Raw genomic sequence first — 25,157 nt, 5'->3', positions numbered from 1 at the left:
GTTGTGTTGTCTTCCCTAGCTTTGCCACTTCGGTTGTGAGCAGTGATGAAATGGTACTTGGATTTCCTTCTTCGTTTTGTATATTCCATTGGATTAATACTTCAAAAAAGAAAAAGGATTCAAAAATTATTAAATTAGATGAAATCATTAGATTTGGATTTTACTTACAAATCAATTCTAAATTTTTTCTTGATTAAAATGAACAGAGCTAAGTTGGTTTTGTCAATTTAAGTTTTTCATTCGCGTAAGATAATATACACCTTTGTCATTGGATGCTAAGTTTATATTCAAACCTCATCCTTAATTATTATTGTATTTACTGTGGATTTCGTTTACAGTCTCACATTCTTAGTAGTAAAAAGTATATCAATACAGGCTGAATTCTCAGGATGGATGGTCAAGTACATCCTATTTTTTTAAAATGTCCAACTATAATTCTTGTAGTGCTTCCAATGATTTCCATTTGGAAGAAATTAGTTGTGCTGTCATGCATGAGCTCTTTCAACTGAGTGCATAAGTCGTTACATTTTCTTTGTTCGAATGATGCAAAATTTTGCAATTATAATTTTTTAGATATTTATTCATATTCATTAACACATATTGAGTTTTCTTTGGTGTAAATAAATATTTTATACTTTTTAAGATCGGTACAAATTTTAAAAGTTTTACCGTGTTTATTATATTTTACTCGACTCTTAGAATAAATTAAGATGTCATCTATGAATATAATAATGAATTGGTACAGAAAGAGTTTAAATCTTCTATCCATCAGATTCATAAAAATTACAGATACATTTGTTAGTTCAAAAAATATGATTCAAAATTCATACTTGTCATATTTTATTCGAAAGTTTGTCTTAGTAATGTCTTCTACTTTAATCTTCACTTGGTGATAACCGAATCATAAATTAATTTTGAAAAATACTTGAGCACTTTGTACTTAATCGAAGAGATTATTTATCCTCAATATACATGCATTTGCTATTACGAATTTACTACATCATGTGTGCTGTTAGAAGTAGTTTATATTTTATTTCTAATTTTATCAGAATAATATGCCTCAAGAAAAATGATCTAATAATGATCATGCTAAAATTATACTAAAATATCATAATTATGCAAGTGGGATTTTTGGGACTATTACAAATGTTGACAAGATGGAGAAGTCAGTCTTTGAGCTGTATATATACTACACGAGCAATATATGTATACATATACGTATATTCTGATATAGAACGTGTACTCAATTTGGTTGTGGAAAAGTCATTGCTTGAGCTGTCTATATACACACACAAGCGCGCGCACAAACAATGTATATATACATATATATATATATATATATTCTCTGATTATATCAATTTGGTTGTCAAGAAAAAGGGTTAAAACAAAGAATGTTGACTGGGTGCAACTAGCGAACAACGTACCTAAAATATTTGTAAGACGTGGGTAGATATTTTCTTGGTCAAAGCAGAATCTTAGGCTTTCTTGTAATTTCAGTTTGTCACCATTAATAGTATCTGCAGAACTCACTGGGCATTCAGATTATGTAAAGGGCTTCTTCATCTTAATTAATTTTAAATTTACTTAAAAACCTATTGTTTTACCACTTTGAATTCACCTTTATTTTATATATATATATATTAGAAGATAATTTGAAAGTATCAATATTTATGATTAAATATTAATTACGTATATTTGGCAAACAATAGTTTATATATGATGTGACAATTATTAATTAAATTAATAAGACGATAGTTTTGATAGTTACACATCTTAATAAAAATATTAATAAAAAAATAAGATAAAATATCGAATTTTGCTTCCTATAAGTAATAATCTTTGGACATTTTAAATTCCTTTTTTTTTTTTTTCTTCTGTTAAAATTAATAATGCTAGCATATATGGAAAAATTTAGAAAATTCAAAGCATTATATGTAAGAAAAATGCAAAAACTAAAATAATAATTTGACCAAAAATGACAGAAAAAAACAACTTTGAATAACTATACCTCAAAATTTTGAAAACAAATATTTACAAGGTTTTATAATTAGACTAATCATATTTTTAGTTTTACAATTATGAGTCATTATATAATATAATTCAATAAATATTTTTTCACAATTTAATTTCTGAATTCATATATCTGTTTTTCTGTTTTTTTTTTTTTTATATTATTACTCTTTAGACCAAAAGAATAGTGATTACTTGTGTCTTATTTAAGTTATTTTTTTTATACTAATTGATAAAGAATATTACTATATTAATCTTTTGATTTAGTTTATTAAAGTAAACGTTCTTTTCAATCAATTTATGAATTAATAATTATACTACATTTATTGAATTATATTAATTTAGTAATCATAAGGGAATAAAATGTGTATGTCATATTTAATCAAGTTGTATTAATATATAATCTAAAGGACTCATATATTTTTTACTTCATAAAAGATAGGTAAAATGGACCAAAATTTCTAAAATTGTACACCACGTGTAGATTCAATTAAGTCATTTACAATCAAATATTAAATTAATTAAACAATAAAAATTTTGAATTAACTTATTTAATATGAAATTTATGTATTATAATATATATACGATACATATTCTATTTATATAAATTTATCGATTTATGTATTGAATTAATCAAATAAGTTAATTTTTTAAAATAAATATATATATATATAGTACAGACATACTTAATATATCTAAACGAATGAATTTATTACTGACTCATTTAACTCTGACTTGACTCATTTAACTTTTAACTAATTTTATTCTCTATAATATTATTAGTACTTAAAGAGATCTAACCCTTTTCCATTTCTCTCCTTGCTTATCCTCTCTCGTTATGAGCAATGTTGTCCATAAATCTTCGATGATTGTTAAATTCTTATGTAATTACTTTTTTCCCTCGAGCTTCTTCATTTTAGTTTCTCGACTAACCAGAATCTTCATGTTAATTTGCTCAATTTCCTTGGAGAACCTTTACATAGCACATTTTACTATTTCAAAGCCAATTTGATGCAAGAATGATTATTAATAATGTGTTTGTTTTAATATCATTGTGAATTTCACCATGTTTCAATAATTTTTTATTGCTTGTGTGATAATCCAGAATACTCCTAAGTTAAGTTCTTGTATTTGTCATCTTTAAATAAGTACGTGTGTTTAGAAATGTGTAGTAAGCTTAATGACCTAATCTTGAGTCAAATGGAGAGAAAATGGTGAAATTAGGGAAAAGGAAACCCTTTAGAGAGAGAATTTCTCCTCAAGGTGAAAATTGAGTTTTGTCGACCCAAAAATGCTTTTCAAGGTTAAAATAATGCCATAGAAGGTAGTAAAGTACTTCGGAAGTACATATAAATACTCGAATTGAAAATTGAGAGAAAAATCCCTTTTGTGAGGGAAAAGATCCCTCAAATGAAGGAGAAAAATTCCCCAAGTAAGGGAAAATGACCTTTCAAGCTTGAAACGTTTCCTGAGCCTTCAATTAGTGGAATTTTAAGTTGCAATTTTAGAGAATACTAGCTAATATATAGGGAATGAAAGTTGTGAAGAGAGAAAAATTTTAAAAAGGCAAAAAGAAAAACCAAAACCCAAGAAGTGGGAAAAAAAATTTCCTTGAAAATTCCTAATTGATCATTTCAGCTTGATTTGTGTCTCGAGACCAAAATACATGGAATTTGAGGCTCAAATTTTATTAAGGACTAGCCAAGACATAGAGGAAGAAGTGTGTGGAAAGAGAAAAATATGCATAAAAGAAAATTTGGGAGAAATAAGCCCAAACTCGTGAGGCATGTAAACAAAAAGCATTTTTTTATATTTTAGGCTTGTACAACACATAAGTGGATCAAATGAACTCAAATTAAGCCTAAACCAAAACCATGTTCTACTTGAAGAACACATGACGCATAAGTTTGCCCAAAATGATTGTTGAGCAGGTTATGGGATTTTGAATTAAAGGCATGGGCATGGGCTTATCTTAACTCACAGTTTGGATATTTTAAGTTTGTAATAGGCCTTAATTGGGCCAAATATGGTTGGATTAAACCCAAATTTAGTGGGCAAATAACTAAAACTGCGAAGATCATGGAAAAGTAAAATGGGTTAAGAAATCCTAAGGATCAAGGGAATATAACTGCTTGAAATGAATGTAAGTTCATATGGGGCCTAATGGGTTTACATGGGCCTAAAGTAGCCCAAATCAGCTCCAAATGATCCAAATTTTGCATGAAAGCACCTAAAATGAGAGTAAAATGGTTTGAGTTTGGATAAATTTGAAAGCCTCTAGAGTGAAAAAAAAACTTTAAGGATAATGCATTACAGTTTAAGGTGCAAAAATCTTGCATCAGTTAAGAAGTTTAAGATGAGAAAATTCCCATATAAGTTAGGGAGTTTAGAGTGACAAAACTCCCACATAAATTAGGAAGTTTAAAGTGACAAAAGTCCTGCATCAATTAGGTAACCAACAACCTTGGCTCCCTTTTGTTATAAATAAGGGATGAGGGAAATGGGGAGAGGCATAATTAGGAAGAGAAGAAGAGAATACGAGAATAAGAGAGAAAAAGAGGAAAGAAACTCTCAAAGGTAACACTTGAGCTTGAGATATTGCTAAAAAATATTCAAGAACTCTACCAAATTTCTGGGTGAAAAAGATAAAAAATTAAACTAAAACTCTACTGGAATCAAAGTTGAGTGTACTTTTAAGGAAATTAGAGTTTTCATTAGGGGAAACTCTATCTGCGTAAGTAGAGGAACTTAGAGCTTTTATAGGGGGAGACTATATAGAAAGTGAGCTGAGGAGTATAGAGGTTGTATAAGAGGATAATCTGCCTCAGTCTAAGTTTGAATAAGGCTTGAGGTAAGTTGATATTGTGATTGCATTAATATATATAGTTTTAACGTAATTTCAGTTTATGTATGTATATATGAATTTGTGATCCCATTTACACCTATATTGATGATGATTGATTCAAGCCTGTTATGTTTTCATTGAGATTGTGATAATATGATTTTAATGATGGATTTGATTTTGAGGGTGCATTGCCTATCATGGGGAGGGTGCTCTGCTCCCACCTATAGTAATCATATTGGTATAGTAAACCTATAAGATGAGCTGGGGGATCTACACGAGCAACACAATAAACCTAGACAATGAGTCGGGGGGGTCTGTTCTAGCTATGCTTAGTTACTATGATTTTGTGTGAAGGTATGTAGTGAACCCAATTGACGATGTGGGGGATCTGTAGGAGATGGGTGCTTGGCCAACAATGATTTGGGGGTATTAATGGGCCTATATGCTACCATGTGATGAGTAAGGGATATGCGATAAGAGGTGGAGCCTAGGCATGTCATAACATATGGAAGTGGGTGATTGGACCTCTATAATAAGGATGACACTTGTTGTTCATTATTCAATGTAGCGCTATGATTTTGATAATGATTTTGTGGATTTAATATGATGAATTGTATATAATATATAGATTTGTTGTCTGTAAAGATATATATATATATATATTGCATGTGTTAAGTTGTGTAGTTACAGTGTCTACTTAATAGGATTTATGAATTTCACCCCTTATCATTTTTTAAATATCGAAGAGAATGTCGTAGAGTAGACGATAGTTTCAAGAAGAAGTTTTTTAGAAGTTAAATCAATGTTACTCCTTTGTTTTGTACTTTTAGGTTGCAATATAAGGAAAGAAAAATTTTAGAGTCTCGCATTTTGTAATTAATTATACAATGCTCAAAGAATGTAGCACTTCTACATATTTATGAATTAATATAATAATGTACTTTTGTTTAAATTAAGTGTTATGCTCCTTTTGTGCCTTGAAGAGAGGCAGAAACCATAATTAAGTTGTGTACAAAATTTTTAGCTTATCAAATTGATGAGTGATAGAAATAGAAGATTGTGAGTTTTTAATGATTAGAGCAATATAGAATTTAAACATCTAAATTGACTATTAAAAATTTTACTTTATTTAAAAAAAGAACGATAACAATTAAAATAAAAATTATTCTTATTTTTTAGACAAATAGAAATTTTTTTTAATATGTTTATTTTAGTTATTACAATTATTTTACTTCTTGTTTTGAATTTCATAAAAAAAGTATTAAAACTGTTGTTTGAGTCAATTTGTATTATTATATTATTATTAGTATAAAAATTTTACAAAAAAAATAGCATAAAAATAATTTTCATATGCTTAAAACTAATTATTACAACAATTTTGCTTATATTTTAAATTTTATAAAAAATTTATTAATAAATATTTTTATTTTTTTTAATATAAATATGAATTCGAGTTAAATTATTTGATCTGGTTCTATTAATACAAAAGTTTTTAGTTAGGAAATAAGCTCAAAGATAATTTTCATATGTCTAAAATTAATTATTACAATAATTTTGTTGGTTTTTCTAAATAACAAATCATTATACGATCTGAAAATGCCAACGCCCAGGTCCAGCTGTGCCCCCAATTTTATTATACTTACTAAATTTTTATTAAAAGTACAATTACGGTATTACCATAATACCCCTTATACCCACCAAAAAAAAAAAAAAAAAAAAAAAACACATTGTCCCAATTCCCAAACACGTCGTCTGACCAGTCAACCATTTGTTGCCTTGTAAGAATCTAACACCATTGACCTTGACAGTACTTACCACTTAACCTATTTTGAGTATTAATTTTAATTATTTATAACCACTAAACTTGTTTTGACTATTAATTTTAATTATTATTTGGTATTTTGACTGAAAATATTAATGACTTTGTATTTATAAATTAAAATTCCAAACAAACCGCGGCTTGGTAAATCTGTAAATATCTTTACTACTGGGGGTAAAATTGTGATAAGAAAAGCATAGCGTGACTGAGCAATCCTCTTCTTTGCCTCCTCCGCTTCACTCTCTCATTCTTTCTCTCTCTGCAAGACCCAGTCTGCGAATGGCAACAGAAATACCTAATATACAATGCTCAGAGGATTCATAAATTTGTGAAATTAAATTCAGCTGCTTTCTCTTGTTGGCTGTAATGGGTGGTAATGGAAAGCACAGATGGAAAATTTCCTTCCATCATCGCTCTTCCTCTACATCCAATTCCAAGCACAAACAGAATCAACCTCAACCCCCAAAAGAATTCATTTGCCCCATTTCTGGAACTTTGATGTCTGACCCGGTTGTCGTTCCCTCTGGTCAAACTTTTGAGCGGGTCTCTGTTCAAGTTTGCCGTGAATTGGGAATCGTGCCCGCTTTGGAAGACGGATCCCGACCCGATTTCTCCGCCGTCTTCCCTAACCGAGCTATTAAGTCAACCATTGTCAGTTGGTGCGACAGTACTGGTACGGAGCAGCCGAAGCCACCTGATTACGAGTTCGTTGCGAATATTGTCCGTACACAGATGAAATCCGATCCAGAAATTAGGGTTTCGGAGCGGGAGCTGTTGCAGGGAGTTGCAGAAAACCCGCCGGTGATATTCTCACATGCGGCAACTGAGTTAGGTCACCGAGTCAATCATTTCTACTCGAGCTCTTCCGAGGAATCTGTCATCGTCGCGCCTAGTCCACTTACACCTCTGCCTCTCGCGACTCGCCCTGCGTGTTTCTCTTCCTCTTTATCGTCCTCGTCTTCCTCTGAGACCACTGAAGCTGAAACCCTGACCCAAAATCCTAGCTTTTCCTCGTCTTCCTCTTCTCCCGAGGAAGAAGAAATCTACAGTAGGATACGTAGCACGGACATATACGATCAAGAACAAGCCGTGATTTCACTGAGGAGGATGACGAGAAACAAGGAGGAAGCTAGAATTTCTCTCTGCACGCCTCGCTTACTCTTAGCCCTCCGACCTCTGATTACGTCAAGGTACTGTGTGGTGCAGACAAACGCCATAGCTTCACTAGTGAATTTGTCGCTGGAGAAGCAAAATAAGGTAACAATTGTACGTTCTGGATTCGTTCCTTTGTTGATTGATGCGTTGAAAGCTGGTTCTAGCGAGGCGCAGGAGCACGCAGCTGGTGCTCTCTTCAGTTTAGCTCTGGAAGACGATAACAAGATGGCGATTGGGGTTATGGGCGCGTTGCAGCCGTTACTTCACGCGCTCCGATCCGACAGTGAGCCGACTCGGCAAGACTCGGGCCTGGCTCTGTACCACCTCTCATTAATCCATGGCAATAGAGTGAAGCTGGTGAAACTCGGAGCCGTGACGACTATGCTGTCGATGGTGAAATCGGCCGAGTCAGCGAGTCGAGTGCTACTGATTTTGTGCAACTTGGCGTCGTGCGATGAGGGCAGGTCAGCAATGCTGGATGCGAACGCGGTGGCGATACTGGTGGGAAAATTGAGGGAGTGTGAGTCAGACTCGGAGGCAACTCGTGAGAGCTGCGTGGCGGCGTTATTTGCCCTGAGTCACCGGAGCTTGAGGTTTAAAGGATTGGCAAAAGAAGCGCGAGCCATGGAGGTGCTGAAGGAAGTGGAGGAGAAAGGTAGCGAGAGAGCTAGAGAGAAAGCCAAGAGGATCTTGCAGATGATGAAAGGAAGAGAGGAAGGAGACGACGAAGACGTCGGCCATTGGACGTCTGTGCTGGACTCTGGAGGACTGAGTCGAACTCGGTGCCGAGTTGGTGTGAGATCGAACGGTCCAAATTCCACTAATTTTTAGTTTTTACTTTTGTTTTTAACTTTTTTTTTTTCCTATTTTGCCCTTTTCTTTTCTGCATAGGATAGAATGTAAATGTAGGGAGGATTTTGATTTCAGCTACCGAGTTGGACTCGGTGGTGGGTTGTGTAAATTAATTTATTAGTGGGGAGGAATGTCGAAAGACAATATTCTGATGGGGTGTTTTTGTAAAAAAGAAATTATTTTTGTATGAAATAAATTAAAAGAGAAAAAACACAAAGACAGAAATAGCAGTAAGTGGGTGCTAGTTGTTAGGGCGTTGGCCTAATGAACCTGTCGGATATATAATTTCCTGGAATCCAAAACGGTTGCGTTTAAGTAACTTTTCAATCAGTTAAAACGTCACTGTATTTATCTTGGATTATATTCTTTCTGGGCATCCAAAACGGTTGCGTTTAAGTACCTTTTCCAGCAGTGTAAACGTCGCCGTACTTGGCTTGGGTTGAAACGAGAAGAAGAATGAAGAGCCGCAAAAGAAAGCAGCTTCAATCCCAAATCGATCCCAACAAAACCACCACCGATAATGCAGAGCCTTACCCTGATCATCCCCTTCCCACTCCTCAAGACTGTCAAGCCGTAATGGATTCCCTCTTCTCTCTCCATGGCTTTCCTCCGGAGTTCGCCAAGTACCGCTGCCAAAGATTAAAATCAATCTCCCCCGATTTGACGACTAAAATCTCTCCTCCTCCCATCAATGTTGGTTCCCAAGACGCTGTCAAATCACAAACCTCGGTTGAGCACGAGCACGAGGAGAGTGTTCTTGATGGGTTAGTGAAAACTGTGCTTTCGCAGAACACTACCGAGGTTAATTCCCAAAGGGCTTTTGCTTCCCTTCGAGCTGCTTTCCCAACATGGGATGATGTGAGTTTTTGCTTCTTTTGTATTGTTCTTGTCCTGATCGCTTAAGGACTACCTAATAAACAGAACAATCAGGGTAATTCGTCGACTTCATTTCATTGAATTATCACCAATATCGCGTGAACATTTTATGGTTTAATGAATATCAATGGATTAGAAGAAGGGCAGTGATTTTGGTTAAAATTTTCTGTAGCTTGCAAGTGCGCTGTGTATGGTTATTGGGAAGGAAGATGCTTAGGCTCTGTTTACTACGTGAAAATATTCTTTAGTTTTCATTTTTCTTCACTTCCATATATGTTAAACAGAAAGACATGTATAGATGTTGAAAATAAAAGCAAGTCTAGGAAGTGCCGATGACAATGTAGTTAATTTCTTGGACTGGCATTTTCGGTAACTGCATTGGTTGTGAATGGTTAATCTTTGTGTCCGTTCTAGGTTCTTGCTGCTGAACCAAAATCCATTGAGAATGCAATAAGATGTGGAGGCTTGGCCCCAACAAAGGCTTCTTGTATAAAAAATATACTAAGTTGCTTGCTTGAGAAAAAAGGCAAACTATGCTTGGAGTACCTGCGGGATTTGTCAGTGGATGAAATTAAGGTTGAGCTCTCGCATTTCAAAGGAATTGGTCCAAAAACGGTATTTTATTTCTTTTAAACCTCTAAACACTTCAAACACTTTTGTTTTTTCACTTTAAAATACATCCGACAGAAGTCTAAGAAGGCTTCTATAAAGATCAAGAACTACTTGTTTCCACTCAAGTAACTAACACTGGTAGGGCCATTCAAAACACTATGACTAAGCTGCAGTTTCTTTGTCACTCTCTACTTGTTTTTTTTTTCGGGAAAAGCTTTCTTAGTTTGCCTCCCAAGTTAATATACTTCATTAAACTTGTAAAACTCCTTTAAAACAGACGTGTTTTCTGCGAATTCTTTTTTATGTAGTCTTTTGGAGATTGCACATAGCAGTGTCTGAGCTTTATTCAAAGGGCAGCATCATTTGCAATCCTACGTTTGCATATGCATGATCCTAATGCAAAAAGAAGCTCTAGAAAAACCTTGTATAGCTTCTTCGATCTCTCAATGAAAAGAAATATGACCAACAGTGGTTTGAATTTATATACAAAGTATTTCTTTTTTTTGGGACTTATAACTATTAGATAATATCCATAAATTTCCTGAAAAGTACCCCTCACTTGGAAACACATCAATTTGCACCCACTTGGATACAGTCTAGTGCAGGATTTGTTCTTCAACAATAGAATAATTCTTCTCGGGCATTTGTCCAACACTCAACAGATTTTGATCAAGCTTAGACACTAACAATGCATAATAAATAGTTTTAGTACCTAATGGAATTGCCAAAGCTACATCTCCATTTCTTTGTACCTTCAAGTACTATCCATTGCCTAACTTGACCCTTGAGTTGTAGAATCCGTCAAGCTTCTGATATAGGCCTTAGTCTGATGGCTGCACCTCTGTCAATCAATCAAGCTTTTTGTTGCTTGAGCTGGTTGAGTAACATGTGGCAGCAAAGAGCTTTTCTTCCTGCTGTTTCTGATCTTCAGGTATTTGAGTCTACTGTTCCCCTTATATCTTCTTTAATTTGCAAACTTTTTGCACGTGTAGACCCTGTGCAAGACCTGCAACAGGCACCAAGTCTAAAACAATGGTACTTTTCTGTATGGTTGGTCTTTTGCAGTTTGGTCATGGACGGAAATCTGGTCTTCTTTTCTCCTTTCCTTTCATTTCCTTCTTGCTTTACCTTCTCTCCAGCTGCCTTATTTCCAGCATCATTTGTGCCTTGTCTTTCTTTTTCATCACAAAGGCACCTTCAACAGCTTCATCCAGTCTCAGGGACCTTGTCTGCCTTTTTGCTTGAAGACCATGAACTCATTAATAGTTTCTGAGTTATTCATCCTAAGGAATTCAAATTCTATCCTTAGGTTACTTGCATTTGGTTGGTCCTTTCACTTCCTCGCCCTCCTAATTCTTTTTCAAATCTCTTGCCGGTTTCACAAACATCATCTACACAAATATGTTCTTGGATACAACCATCTGAATGAAGGAATAGCCTTTAATTCTTTGTTATTTCCTCTGCATGGTACTTTCATTTGAGTCATAGGTGGGTTAGTTCTTAAGGGAGGAGAATCCTCATAAATTATCACAGTTTTCCACAGGTCCATTACCTTTACAAGACCTTCACCCTAATAGCCGAAAGCTTATTGCTTTTTCCTAAAGTTCTGAAGTCGCTTGCGTCTGATCGCGATGAAGGCGACTGGGGGAACTCGGTGCAGCTGATGTGCAAAAGAGAGTTGTGCGTTGCTAGACCAAATAATATGGTCGTGTCTAGTGCGATGATAGGTTCCAGTCAGAAGCCAAAGTAAATTAATAAAAAATTTCTATTCGGGTGAGAATAAACTACAAGATTTTTGATTCAATAATTGTCTGCCTTACTTGCTGCTTGGGAATAGTTTAAATACATAAAAATATAATCGCAAACTCCTACTTTTAAGCAACTAAAGATAATGGAGGAAATGGGATAGTGCAGCAACTGCTTGTTGATCGATTCCGCCGCAACAGCTATTTTATCCCCCACGTTTTGTGACTGAAATATGCAGCTTAACAATACTCCCTCCTTTTTTAGGAATCTTGTCCTCAAGGTTCAGATGGCTGAAATTTTTCTCGCAACGCTGTAGTAGTTTCCCATGTGGTATCTTCCTTGAGCATCTTCTTCATTAGGAGCTTCTTAGCGCTCACAAGAAAGTAGCACTCCTTCAGATGCCTGAGAGCATTCTCCACTAAACCATTGATGCTTCAAAGTTCATATAAAACAGATAGTCAAAATATTTTTGCCCATTGTTGTAGTTATCAAATGTTCTGATTCAAGTTGGTGTACCAAAAGAACTTTTTCTTGGGTCACATCCGCATCTGACTCGCTGCGTGATCCACTGTCCTTAACAGAGCCCATGTTGTTTGTGGTCTCACTTTCAGTAGTTGAATTATTGATTTTTCACTCCTTTTCTGCAATTGCGTACATGCTTAAATAGAAAAATCTAGAATAACTGCTTGAACTGCTTGGAACTGCTCTGGTTGTAGGAGAACTGATCTGGTAGTGGGACTTTGTGGAAGAATTGCTTTGGTTGTGGGAAAATGGTTTAACTGTCAACTTGTACCACGTCTTCGGATCTTATCATTGTCTCCCTCTTTTTTTTTAGAACCTTGTCCTCAAGGTTCAGATTATTAATTCATTTTTTGCCGGCAGTATTCTTCCATGCTACTTCTTTTTCTGATGGTCCTTTTTTTTATTTTTTTATTTTTATTATTATTATTTTTTTTCTACTCTCCATAATCACCATTCTCCAATCCATCCTATATTTATATATTTTCTACTGCTCTCCATCATCACCATTCTCCAATCCAATATATATATATATATATATATATATATATTTTTTTTTTTGCTGCTCTCCATCATCACTATTCTCCAACCCAATACATTTTTTTTTTGTATGGTCTTATTGTACAAGGTCATCCCATAATGAGAAATTACATGAGCTTGAAAAAGAAGCTCAAACCTGATCAGATAGTATGGAGAAGCTTCACAACCAAATTTCAATCAACTCTCCCACATTCCCTCCGCCATCAAATCCAAAACCCATCGCCTCCTCAAGTTTTTTCTCGTCATCTCTTTATCCCCTTCAGGACTCGCGTTCTCATCATCAAAGCTTCCATTCATGACGATTGTCGCCACCGCCGCCACCATCCACACCAACAAAGGTGCTTCAATGGTGAAATAGTAAATTTCTGCATTCAGGTTGCGTCCAAATTCTCCAAATTTGTTAAAAACTTCCAAAGTTGTTTTTCCTTTACTCAACTTTGATAAAGAAGCTATTAATTCATTGAGAATATCTATGCTTAATAGACCATTCTCCTTTTCCCCAACCTCCTTAATCAAATCCCCAAAAGCATAGACTTTCCTCTTCCTCAAACCAGTACTAACACCATGAACAAGAGCTTCCATAACAGACCTTGTCAATTTGAACTTCGGCTTCTTCATTGCCCACTTGAAAAACATAATCAAAATCTCTCCCAAATTATATGGAGTTCTAAGTACTTTAACAACAAATTCTTGATGCAAGTTCCAATCCATATTAGCAAGACAGAACACCAGAGCATCGCCAACGGAGCTTTGTAAAAGAGACAGGAGATTTTCCAGTTTCTCCATGTCAATCTCATACACCTCCACTATTTTATCATCAGTACCAATAGTCTGCATTTGAGCATCATCCAAACTCGCAGAAAACTGTTTAGAAATAACATCCCTTTCATCAATTCTATCAATCTGGAGGTTACCATCTTCCCCAGTGCCTCCCCCTCCATGTGTAAGAGATCTCCGCATATCTCCTGCAAAAGCAACGCTTTTTGCATCGGAGTAGAAAGGTGGTCGGCCCCCATCACTTTTCTCTGTGCCGTTGTCGCAGTTCGGTTGCGTCTGGCCCGGTCGACTTGGGGCATTGCTACTGGATTCTTCTCTGTTCAACACCAAAGTGTCAGTGAGCCGTCGGAGGGTGTCCTTGAGCTGGTGGAATCTGTCAACGAAACCCACCTCCATTTTGCTCAAACGATCCTGCGACCTTCCCAAACTGATTTCTAAGTTTTCTATTTTTTTTTTATCAATTGCCATCGCTCTGATACCAATTATTAGGTCCCAGTCAGAAGCCAAAGTAAATTAATAAAAAAATTCTCTTCGGGTGAGAATAAACCACAATATTTTAGATTAATAATTGTCTGCTTTCCTTGCTGTTTGGGATTGTTTAAATACATAAAAATACAACCGCAAACTCCTACTTTTAAGCAACTAAAGATAATGGAGGAAATGGAATAGTGCAGCAACTGCTTGTTGACCGATTCCGCCGCAACAGCTATTTTATTCCCACGTTCTGTGACCGAAATATGCAGCTTAACATGCGACTGAGAGTTGCACTGCTAGGGTTTCATGTCGCGTCTAGTCACAACATAGAACAATCATCGGGACAGTGAAGTTGCATTTGGTCATGACAGAGAGCAATGTCGTGTCTGGCGGTCATGATTGAAGCGACTGCTGCTGAGGGATGATCAGATTGTGCCTGTCTGGGGTTGTACACGGCTTGGCTGGGCAAACTGGATCTGACAACAAAGACCGGTCTTGGTGGAGATGGCTGGTGGCTAGGGTTATGGTAGCTGGCAATGAAGGTTCCCTTTTGAGTTTTCTTGTTTCACAATGAAAGCTGAATATAGTTTGTTAATGAGTTTAAAGTTTTCTAACCAAAAGTATGGTTTGATGTGTTTTCTATTGAATATTATAGCATTATATATACAGGTTTTTAGGACGGAAAAAAGAAATAAGCAACTAATTACAATAAATTATAGAGGCTGTAATTTATTATTATACGCTTTAACTTAATTTATCTTTTCTTTAATAAAAAATAAATAAAAATATGGTTATTGTGTTGTTAAATTCTTATCTTTCTTGTTGAAGTTATTTATAAGCTTAAATAAGTCTTATTGTTGTTATCAATCGTTTCATGCTCAGTAAAGCATGGTGATCTGTTGCAGATCTTCTTTAAAGGAGGTGCTGTAGTTCTTATAGTTTCTAATTTGGCTTCACCACTGAATCTGTCTTTGTTATCCAAGTTAAGCCCTGCAAATTAAATGGCGACTTCTTCTTTCAAAAAAAATGAAATGGCCATTTTTATACATTAGTTTAAGCTTTCCCCCTCCAGGAAGTGCAATCTGCTGAGTTTTGTATCAATGCTAATTGGTGAATCACTCCAAACCTTTTGCCCTAGAAGAAGCCTGACCAATTGACGAACTTTAGCTTTCTTTTTGAGGAGACAGACTGTGTTTTTCACCATGTTAAACTAATTACTGAGCTCTCTTTCTCTCTGTTCTAGATTCGATGTTATGGATGTTTCATGTGATCTTTATGGACAAAATCAATAAGAAAATATTGGTTGTGGTGTTACTTAAGTTCTTATCTTTCTTATTAGAGCTCTTTATGGGCATAAATCAGTCTTACCATTTCCAATCATTTCAAGCTTGATAAAGCATGCCAATTTATTGAAAAAGCTTCAAAGGGGTGACAGGAGTTCTTATGATTCCTAATTTGGCTTATCAATAATGCATGCATCTATAATTGCTGCCCAACTTCGGCATTGCAGTTCACTCGCCTTTTCTTGGTGAGAGCAGAGGGGTAAGATACTGCTACTTTGACTTAAAGATTAGAATCTACCACTAAAATAAAATTGAAACCATTGGTATCTAACTCTGACTGTTTTTCTAACATTAATCTACTGGTGTTCCACTTTTATCCATGTTCAACATTTTCTATATTGTCCAAAAAGTAAAAGAACAGGATTTCTTTTTTTTGTTTTCGAAAAAAGAGAATTATCAGATTCAGCACTAGAATATCATTTGTCCAGTATCTTCTGGGTTGTGGATAAAGTTTTTAAGCTTTTATATATGTGCTTGATCTATTTGCGTAGGAATTTGAGAAGTGTTTCATTGATGACAGGTAGCTTGTGTTTTGATGTTTCATCTTCAGCAAGATGATTTTCCAGTGGATACACATGTGAGTTTGTATTTTGACTGATTTGTAATTATCTTGTAATGGGAGGCATCTGTTTGGTGCCTGTTTTATATATTTAACATGTAAGTTCATAAAGGGATTGGGCAGCTATCTTGTATCGAAGTCTGCTTGTCTTTGTTCAATTTTATTTTCGTTGTTGTAGGAGGATATCTTATAGATAGTTATACTATGTACTTTCTTTTCTTTCCCTCCAATAATATTTCTTCTTTTATAATAAAAATAAAAGAAGGAAACAAGTTTTAGTTCGCTTAGTCGTGAGTGATCTCATGCGATTAAATTTATGAATCTTGGACATCTGTGCAGGTGTTTGAGATTGCAAAGGCTATTGGTTGGGTTCCAGCTACAGCAGACAGGAACAAGACATACCTGCATCTCAACAGAAGGATTCCAAACGAACTTAAATTTGATCTGAACTGTCTTTTATACACCCATGGGAAGTGCTGTAGTAAATGTACCAAGAAAGGGACTAACCAGAAGGGAAGAGCATCCTCTCATGGTACTTGTGCTATGTTAAATTACTGTAAGAACTCTAATGTTAATATTTAAAGGAGAAAATCAATAATTTCAGTAGAATAGCCTCTTTAGATCCCTAATATGATTTTCTCCTACCTTTACCCTAGTCATATCTAAACTCTTAATGCAAGACAACTTAGTGTTATAAATAGAAGAGTATTTTTGGTCAGATATTGCAGGTGTTTCATTTGAGATTGAGTATTTTTGCTCATAGAAGTTCACATGGTGGCAAAGAAACTGAAAATATTTGGCTTTGAATTCTTACACCGAGGATGAGGAATGTCTAAAGATATCTGATGAAGCAAACAGAGAAGGGAAATCTTTATATGAAGTTAGGGCTTGCTTTATTTGTCAAAATCTATATATTAAGTTAGGGCTTGCTCCACAATCAGGCATTTCTGATGCTCCTCTAGAAATGAATGTAATAGGATTAGAGAAATGTAAGGAATGATTGTTCCCTCTACAGCTTTAATTGAAGAATTCTTTTGAAGACCCATTATTATTTTTTGTTAGTTTGAAGAAGGTTGACTAGAATAAGTTACAAACTTACCCACTGATAAAAGCATGCACTTCTAAAAGCAGCTGCAACACTAATTTTATAACTTTGTGTAAGTTTACTGGTACATGCCAACCCTTTTCTTCTTCTTCTCCTCTATCTCTCTCTCTCTCTCTCTCTCTCACCAGGCTGCTGTATCCTTTTGTCCTTTTTTCTTGAGCACTACCCATTTGAAGATTTAATTTTTTTTTTATTATTATTATTAGTTGAAGGGAGGGAATGGTATAGTTTGGTTTGTGCGATTAGATCTTGACTGAGAGACTAAAAAGTGTAAGATTGTAGTTTAGATTATCACATACGTGAAGGATTTGGATAGGCTAAACTTGTTTATTAGAGCAGTGAAGGACAGGAAAAGAGAAAAAGAAAAAAGAGAGATAAAGAGCGGATTGCTATTACTTGGTCATATAAGAATTGCACATCCAAACAAATCACTTTTGCTTTTTCTATTAACCAATTGAATGTAATTTCTTTGGTGTTAGCAAACTCTTTGCCTTTGGGCTATCCAATTAGGATGCAACTTTTTGATATTTATTCAATAATTTCTTCAATGATTTAGCTAAAGACAAATTATTAATTTATTCTCTATTATTTAGTTTTAATTTTTTATTACAATTTAATTCTTTAACTTATAAAATTATTTTAAAATATAATTTTTTGCTGAATTATTTTTTGATAAATAGTAAACTTTTCTCATGTATTATTTTATGAATATAAAAAATTGACTTAAAAATGTAATACTTATCTTTATTATTAGGAACTGAAAAAAAAAATAGAAAAATAATATTGTTGACATTTTCTTCTTTAATATCTATTATTATCATCTGAGTTTAAAGAAAATAATTAATTCTTATTAAGTGTACTATTACTTATTGTTACAAGTTTTAAATTCTACTAAAAATAAAATATAAATATATAAATAAAAAGGATTTTCGTTGTTGTGTCAAAATTTTTAACATCATATAACATGAACAAAAATAATTTTTTAAAAAATATAATAAGTAAATTATATTAAAAAATAGAAATTAATCATAATATGATAAATAATTTAAGAATTAAAATTAATATTTCTTCATAAAAAATTAGAAATATTTTAAAATATTTTAATTAGCCATGTCGATTCTTTTCTATATTCAAGCTGAAGTAGTTATTTCTTTTAAAAATGAGATTTTTTATTATTATTAACAAGTAAAAATTCTTAGCAATTTATGCAACGTTATCAGGAATCAACATATCAAGTTCGTTTTTTTAGTAAAGCTCCCAATAAAATGTGAAGGAAATTAAAGTCATTCGGCTGCAGTAATAATTTTAATTTTATCCACATAGTTAGTTATTTAGTATAAAAAAAAATACATCTACAATAAAATTAATGAAAAAAGATTTTGGTATGGATGGCACAAGTGAAGTGTTATCGAGTGAGAACGAGTGCAACATGGTCTTGAGTCCCGTAAAATTTTATTGGTACAGATCTTCTCCAAAACATCATCCTCTAAATCTTATGACTTGAGATTTAGATTATAGAAAATACTAATATTGAACATATAGATTTTATATTTGTGCTTGAAGAATAAAAAGAATGAAAAGAAACTTACTTTTTTTTTTCTTCCAATGAATGGCGGTTAAGTTGATTGTTTTCCTCATAAAAAACTTCAGCAATTTTATTTTATGCTCATCAAACTTGTATTCTTATTCTTGTTTAACTTAATCTTGTATGGATCATGAAGAAGCATATCAAGTTCGTTCTTCTAATGAAACTCTCAATGAGATGTATGAAGAAAATTGAAATCATTCAGCTGCAGTAATAATTTTAATTTTATCAATATGATTAGTAATTTATCATAAAGAAAATCATCCAAGAAAAATACATCTACAATGAAAAAGGATGTTGATATAGATGGTACATAGGAAACCTTACCAAGTGAAAACGAGTGCAACATGGTCTTGGGTCCTGTAAAATTTTGCTAGTGCAGATCTTCTCCAAAGCTTCTTCCTTTAAACCATATGTGTTGAGATTTAGGCTGTAGAAAATATTAATATTGAATATCTAAATTTTATATTTGTGCTTGAAGATAAAAAAAGAATGAAAAGAAACTTTTTTTTTTTTCTTCGAATGAATGGAGATTAAGTGCATATCCATAAGTTTAATTTATAATAAAAAAACTTGAGAGGTTATGTAGAATTCGGAAAATCAATTTTTTACTATACTTCTTTGTTGCACAAGTCAAGAAGACTAAGTTTAATTTTTGCAAGATTTATTATTATTTTTATGTAATAGTTTTATTCATAAACAACAATTTATAAAATTGTAATTTTAGAAAAATTACAATAGATATTTAATTTTAGAAAAATATTACTTGTAGGGTAAAATTGTAAAAAGCATCATAGTAAATTATGATATTGTTTACATGAACTAAATTTTTTTTATAATAATAATAAAAAAATATGATCACTAGATTTTACTAAATTTTTTAATCCATATGCTATGTTTACAAAAGTAAAGTTAGTAATTAACAGGGACATAGTAAAGAAAAGTTTAATTAGCCAACTTCACAATGCTTATAAACACCATTAAATTGTTATTAGAATGTTATTTTAAGTAAAAAATATTCTTTAATTATTTAGCTAATAAAAATATATGATTACAATAGTAGAATTCTTTTGCTTTTCAAATTACTCTTTAGTCTATAATAACATCTGAAAATATCAATATATTAATATGAAAACAATTCAAATATTATATTCATAATAAAATTGATTTTTAGATTGTTTTTGCATATAAATAACAATCTATATAGTTAAATATTTTCTTAAGTGAAGATCCTCATCTTGGTCATGTAGTTCACCAAATGCATCTCGAGCAATTACAAGCTTTCATTAAAGGAATACAAAATGAGTTGTCAATATTTATTAATGAAGGTGAACCAGTCCTCGAAAAACCTAGCGGTTGCACCATTGACAACAAACTTTAAAAGCATCATGTTTTAATTCTCATATCATAATTTTAAATTTCTTATATCAATATGTGTGTGTGTGTGTAAATATAGACATAGGTGTACGTTACAAAATTTTTGAAGAGAATTAAAAGTTGAATTAAATTAGTGGGGGGAAAGGAGGAGGTATATTAATCATAAATATATTTACAAGTGAGTAACGTTCGATCAAAAGAAAGATTGCTTCAGTCGATTATTAGATTTGTCTTGCTCCCGAGGGACCTCCCAACTCTAAGTCATGGCAAGCCTAAAACAATTGAAATTTTTTACTTTTGGTTATAAAAGGCCTGCCTTCATAATATTATAAAATCTTTTTACTATAGATTGGAAGGTTATTTGGCGAATTCCATCATGAGCCTATTGCCTATTCAATTTTTGGTAAAATGCCACCACTTTTTGCATCCACATATTGTCAGTGATATTCAATTGCTTTACTTGGCAATTTTATTTGCAATGAGACATCTGTAACTCTATTTTTGTTATATTGTATTTGACAACTCAAAATTAGTAGCTTCTCAGTTCTGTTTTTATAAATGAAAATATAGATTCTTTACTCCAATACGCAATTATTACTATGCTAGTCCATTTTAATGATGGTGAAATTCTTGATGTAGTGTTTTTATTTTATTACTATCAAAAGATTGCTAACAATTCCTTCTCAGATATGGATAAGTATTTAGGAGTCAAGGTGTTGTTAAAAAAGATAATCAAACTCTCGTTGTTGCTTAGGACCACCCATTTTGTTTTGTTACATGCATTAGCCCCTAATATAAAAAGTTAGAAAAAATTAATAAGGGTGTCAAGAAGCCACATCTAGCGATCTACTACTAAAGTAAGTGCAGAAAAGAAAATTCACATGAATGGATTAAAGATAGGGTTGATTGGTCGAATCAACTGAAGAGGATGACATAAATCCCTTCCCTGTCAAGGTCACTGCAGTATCCATGCAACATCTAAATCCTTTTGCTGCTATTTTCCCTGTCACTTGTAGCCTATAAATATGCCTCTCCTTTATGAATGTAAATCACGGAAAAATAAAACAAATTACCTCAATAAAAGCTCTCATTTTTCTTTGTTCTTTCTCTCTTTTTTTCTCTCAAGTTCGAAGTCATGAGTAAGGCTTCTGATAAGATAATATTAGAGCTATCGAAGTTGGCCGAAACATACGTTGGGTTCACCTCACATACTCAATCTAAGGGGACAATAGTGATGACAAAATTTATGAAGTAACAGTGATCAAATCCATCGTGAAAGTGTTGAGATCCTAAAAAATCATAAATAATTGCAATGATTGATAAGAATTCTCATATACCAGAATAGTTACAATGGTTGATAAGGATTTTTGTATACTCGAATAGCTATAATAGTTGATAAGGTTTTTCATGTACCTTTCTATGTCCATAAATACTAGTTGTAAATCAAACACAAGGTATGTAATTTTATAGAATAAAATCTCAGTTTATTATTCTCTCTCTAAATTTTCTATCTTTTTATTCTCTATTCTCTCTGATCTCTATTATCTCATCTCTTTCTCTAATAATTTATCTCCTATATATATTTCTCTCTCTTGCTCTCTTTAACATTTTCTCTCTCTTTCTAAAATATTATTTCTTTCTCTCTTTTTCTTTCTCCCTCTAAAATCTCCACTCTTTTTTACACACAAATCTCTTCTCTCTCCCCAGCTTCCTATCTTTTCTATTTCTATAACCCTCTTAGTTCTTTTAAATTTCTTTTAGGGCCCCCCAAAGACTCTGTTTTTTTCTCTTTTCGGATGGTAAATATTTTTCAAAATATGGAGTGTGATTCAAACCCATATTTGAATTAAAATTGAAATACTGATGCAAGTTCTTCTCTTCTAAATCAGATAGATTCATATCTAAAAGAGGTTGACAATAAGTTCTTTCAAAATTAACTATTTATCCCTCTGTTAGAGGTGTTCCAAAAATATCTGTAATAGAGTAAATAGCTCTACGAACTAATGGATCGGATCAAATTGCAAAACAGAAAGATTTGTACAAGTTATACATTTCGTCACCAATTTGTGAAAAAATCGTTAGATATGAATATCTTTAAATTTTTTTCAAAATTATCTAAAAATTATTCAAAATTTAATTATTTTCCAAAATTAAGGTTCTAATGAATTATATATTAAAGGTCCCTAATAACTTAATATCAGATCCACCTACCAGATCACAATGGGAAACATGATGGATCGTGAAGCTTTTTGATCGGATGGAGTAAAAACTCGATTCGATGATCTAGTTGTTGAGTGGCAGCATTACCTTTTTGAAGGATGCAAAACCAACAGTCGTTGTTGCAGTCATGTGCAAAATGCAGAGTGGGACTCTTCTTTTCCCTATGTAGCAGGACAAAGAAGATGAAACAAAAAATAGTGAACTAGTTTTTAACGAGGAAAACCCTAAAACTAGTTCAATGACTGAACTAGTTGAAGAAACCCTAAAGCTGCCTGGTTCGAACTAGACTCATCCAAAGACAATATGGGAATAGACCAAACCCAATTCAAACTAAATTATTTCATTGAACTGAACCGGTCAGACTTTAATGGACCAAACTGAACCATTTAATCTCTCTATCACTTATATTCCTTTATTATCTCTTGGTCTCTCACTAATGAAAATAAAATGGAAGAAGGGAAAGTAGAAGAAGAGGAAGTGGAAGAAGAAAAACAAAAGAAGAAATGAAAAAAGAAAAACGGGGCAAGAAATGAAAGAAGAAACGAACGAAGAAGAAAAGATACAAAAGATCCAGAGGGAGTTCTTTAATCGCAAAATAATATATATATTTATAAATATAATAATATATATAATTATAATAAAAATAATAATATTATTGGATACCAATTATTTAGTAGTTGAATATAAACCTTGAGGGTAAGGTTGGTGTCTAAGGGAAGGAAATTATTGAGATTCTAGAAAATTATGAATAGTTGAAGTGGTTGATAAAGATTTTCATGTACCCAAATAGTTGTAATGGTTGGTAAGGATTTTCATATGACTTTTTATTTCTGTAAATACTTGTTATAATCAAACACAAGGTATGTAATTTTATGGAATAAAATATTATTTTATTATTTTCTCTCTAAATTTTTTATCTTTCTCTTCTTTCTTCTCTCTATTATCTTTTCTCTGTTTATATATTTTTCTCTTTCTCTTTCTAATAGCTTATCTCTTGTAATATTTTTCTCTTTCTCTCTCTAAACTTCACTCTCTTTCTAAAACATTATTTCTTTCTCCCTCTAAAATCACCATTCTCTCTCTCTCTCTCCCCCCTCTCTTTGACACACAAACACACATAAAATTATCCTATCTTTTCTTTCAGATCTCTTTTGCCTTCAATTTTTAAAAAATTTTAGAATTATCCTAAAATTATTTAAATATTAAGATTTTTCTTAAATTAAGGTTTAAGTGAATTACATGTCAAAGTCAGGTCCTAACATAAGGATGTGGATTAGAGGCTTACTGAATTCATGTACGACTTCTATGAGTTGAATCATAAGTCCTACCAATAGATGGATGTTTTTTTCGTGATAAATTGATAATCCCTCTAATAGCTCAAAATGATCATAGAATGGATCCATGGAACATAATTGGGAGAAGGGCCAAAGCTATCGGCGACAAGTGCGTGTGAAAGGAGAGGCATCTTGTCTTTCCCCTGTGAGTCGACTGAAGAAACCCTAAATCAAGGTATCAGGTCAAAAAAGGAATTTAAAGAAAAATATTAGGATTGGTTCAATAGAGGAAGTGAATTAAACAGTTCCAATAGAAAGGTTAAATTAAACTGAGCCAAACAACATTGGTCCAATGGAAGGGTTGAATCGAACTGGCCAATTGAAACCCCTGAAGGAAGCCAGTTTGTCTACTACACTGAACTAAACTAGTTCAAGCCAAAATTTTTCCCTCTTAAAGGTGGAGATTCCCCTGTTTGAGGGAGTAAATCCCCGCGCTTGGGTTAAAAGGTGTAATAAGTATTTTCTGGTAGATAACATACGTAATGAGTAGAAATTTGAAGTTATATCTCTTTTTTTTTTGGGTGAAATAGAGGATGTAAAATAATGATGATTATTGGAAAAATTGAAGGAATAGAATGAGAGTATTTTATTGAGGAGCTTTCCCAAAGATTTGGAGGATCGTCATGGAAGGACTTCTAGCAAGATTTTAACAAATCGTCACAAATTAGTATTTCTTTAGTTATAATGAATGCAGATAAAACCACCCTTTTGGATAAGTTCTTTATATCTAATTTCAACAGTGGTCTCAAACTGGAGTTACAACCTATAATAAGTTTGTTCAAGCCACACGCGCTTAATCACGCCCTTGAGCAAGCCTTACTGCAAGAGCAGTCCATACTTGAAACAGTGGAGAAACTCTTATTTTTATGAAAGAACTACGTACTTATCAGTGGTTTGAAAATAAACGACAACTCAAAACTTCAAATGTTCTGTAAGAGAAACATAAATCAGGAAATCGACGACATCGTGCTATAAATGTAGTGACTATTATTTCTCGAGACACTGGTGCCAGAGTAGAACAATAATGAAAGGAGGGTCCATGTTCCTAATATGATATAAAAGACAGAGCCACTCTAACCCAGAATGAGTTCCTAAATTCCTTTTTGGAATAATTCGACGATATGTTCAATGAACCCCAGGGACTACCTCCACCAGGGAGTTTGATCATTTTATATCCTTCATTAAAGAAGGAGCAACTATCAACATTCGACCATATATGTGTTCCTTCCTACAAAAATTAAAATAGAAAAACAACTGCAAAACATATTGCAAGAATCAATCACTTGATCCGGTCGCAACCCATTCTCATCAGTCTTACTAGTAAAAAAGAAGGATGGAACTTGGAGATTCTGTGTGCATTACATGAACATCAACTCATTGATAATCAAATATAAGTTTTTCATTCCCAT

General features: G+C 33.2%; 2 protein-coding genes across 3 annotated transcripts; both read left to right on the top strand.

Annotated features, from left to right (window-relative positions):
* The first annotated feature begins 6,905 nt into the window (after positions 1–6,905).
* On the top strand, positions 6,906–8,833 carry LOC110816849 (U-box domain-containing protein 38-like). The gene has a single exon (XM_022045189.2). It carries the CDS (start codon positions 7,041–7,043, stop codon positions 8,658–8,660), a length of 1,620 nt encoding a protein of 539 aa, XP_021900881.2. The 5' UTR covers positions 6,906–7,040; the 3' UTR covers positions 8,661–8,833.
* A 169-nt stretch (positions 8,834–9,002) lies between these two features.
* On the top strand, positions 9,003–17,172 carry LOC110816850 (DNA glycosylase superfamily protein). Of its 2 annotated transcripts, XM_022045191.2 has the most exons (5): positions 9,055–9,539; positions 9,972–10,172; positions 16,089–16,145; positions 16,467–16,659; positions 16,847–17,172. In XM_022045191.2, exons 1-5 carry the CDS (start codon positions 9,138–9,140, stop codon positions 16,888–16,890), a joined length of 897 nt encoding a protein of 298 aa, XP_021900883.1. In that variant the 5' UTR covers positions 9,055–9,137; the 3' UTR covers positions 16,891–17,172. The 2 variants fall into 2 exon arrangements, with proteins under 2 accessions (XP_021900882.1, XP_021900883.1); XM_022045190.2 differs by having other exon boundaries at positions 9,003–9,539; positions 16,467–17,172.
* The last annotated feature ends 7,985 nt before the right edge of the window (positions 17,173–25,157 follow it).

This window comes from Carica papaya, chromosome 9 (assembly GCF_054855325.1).
Source record: "Carica papaya isolate Zhongbai chromosome 9, ASM5485532v1, whole genome shotgun sequence".
Classification (NCBI taxonomy): domain Eukaryota; kingdom Viridiplantae; phylum Streptophyta; class Magnoliopsida; order Brassicales; family Caricaceae; genus Carica; species Carica papaya.
This window is presented reverse-complemented; position numbering and strand designations above follow the sequence as displayed.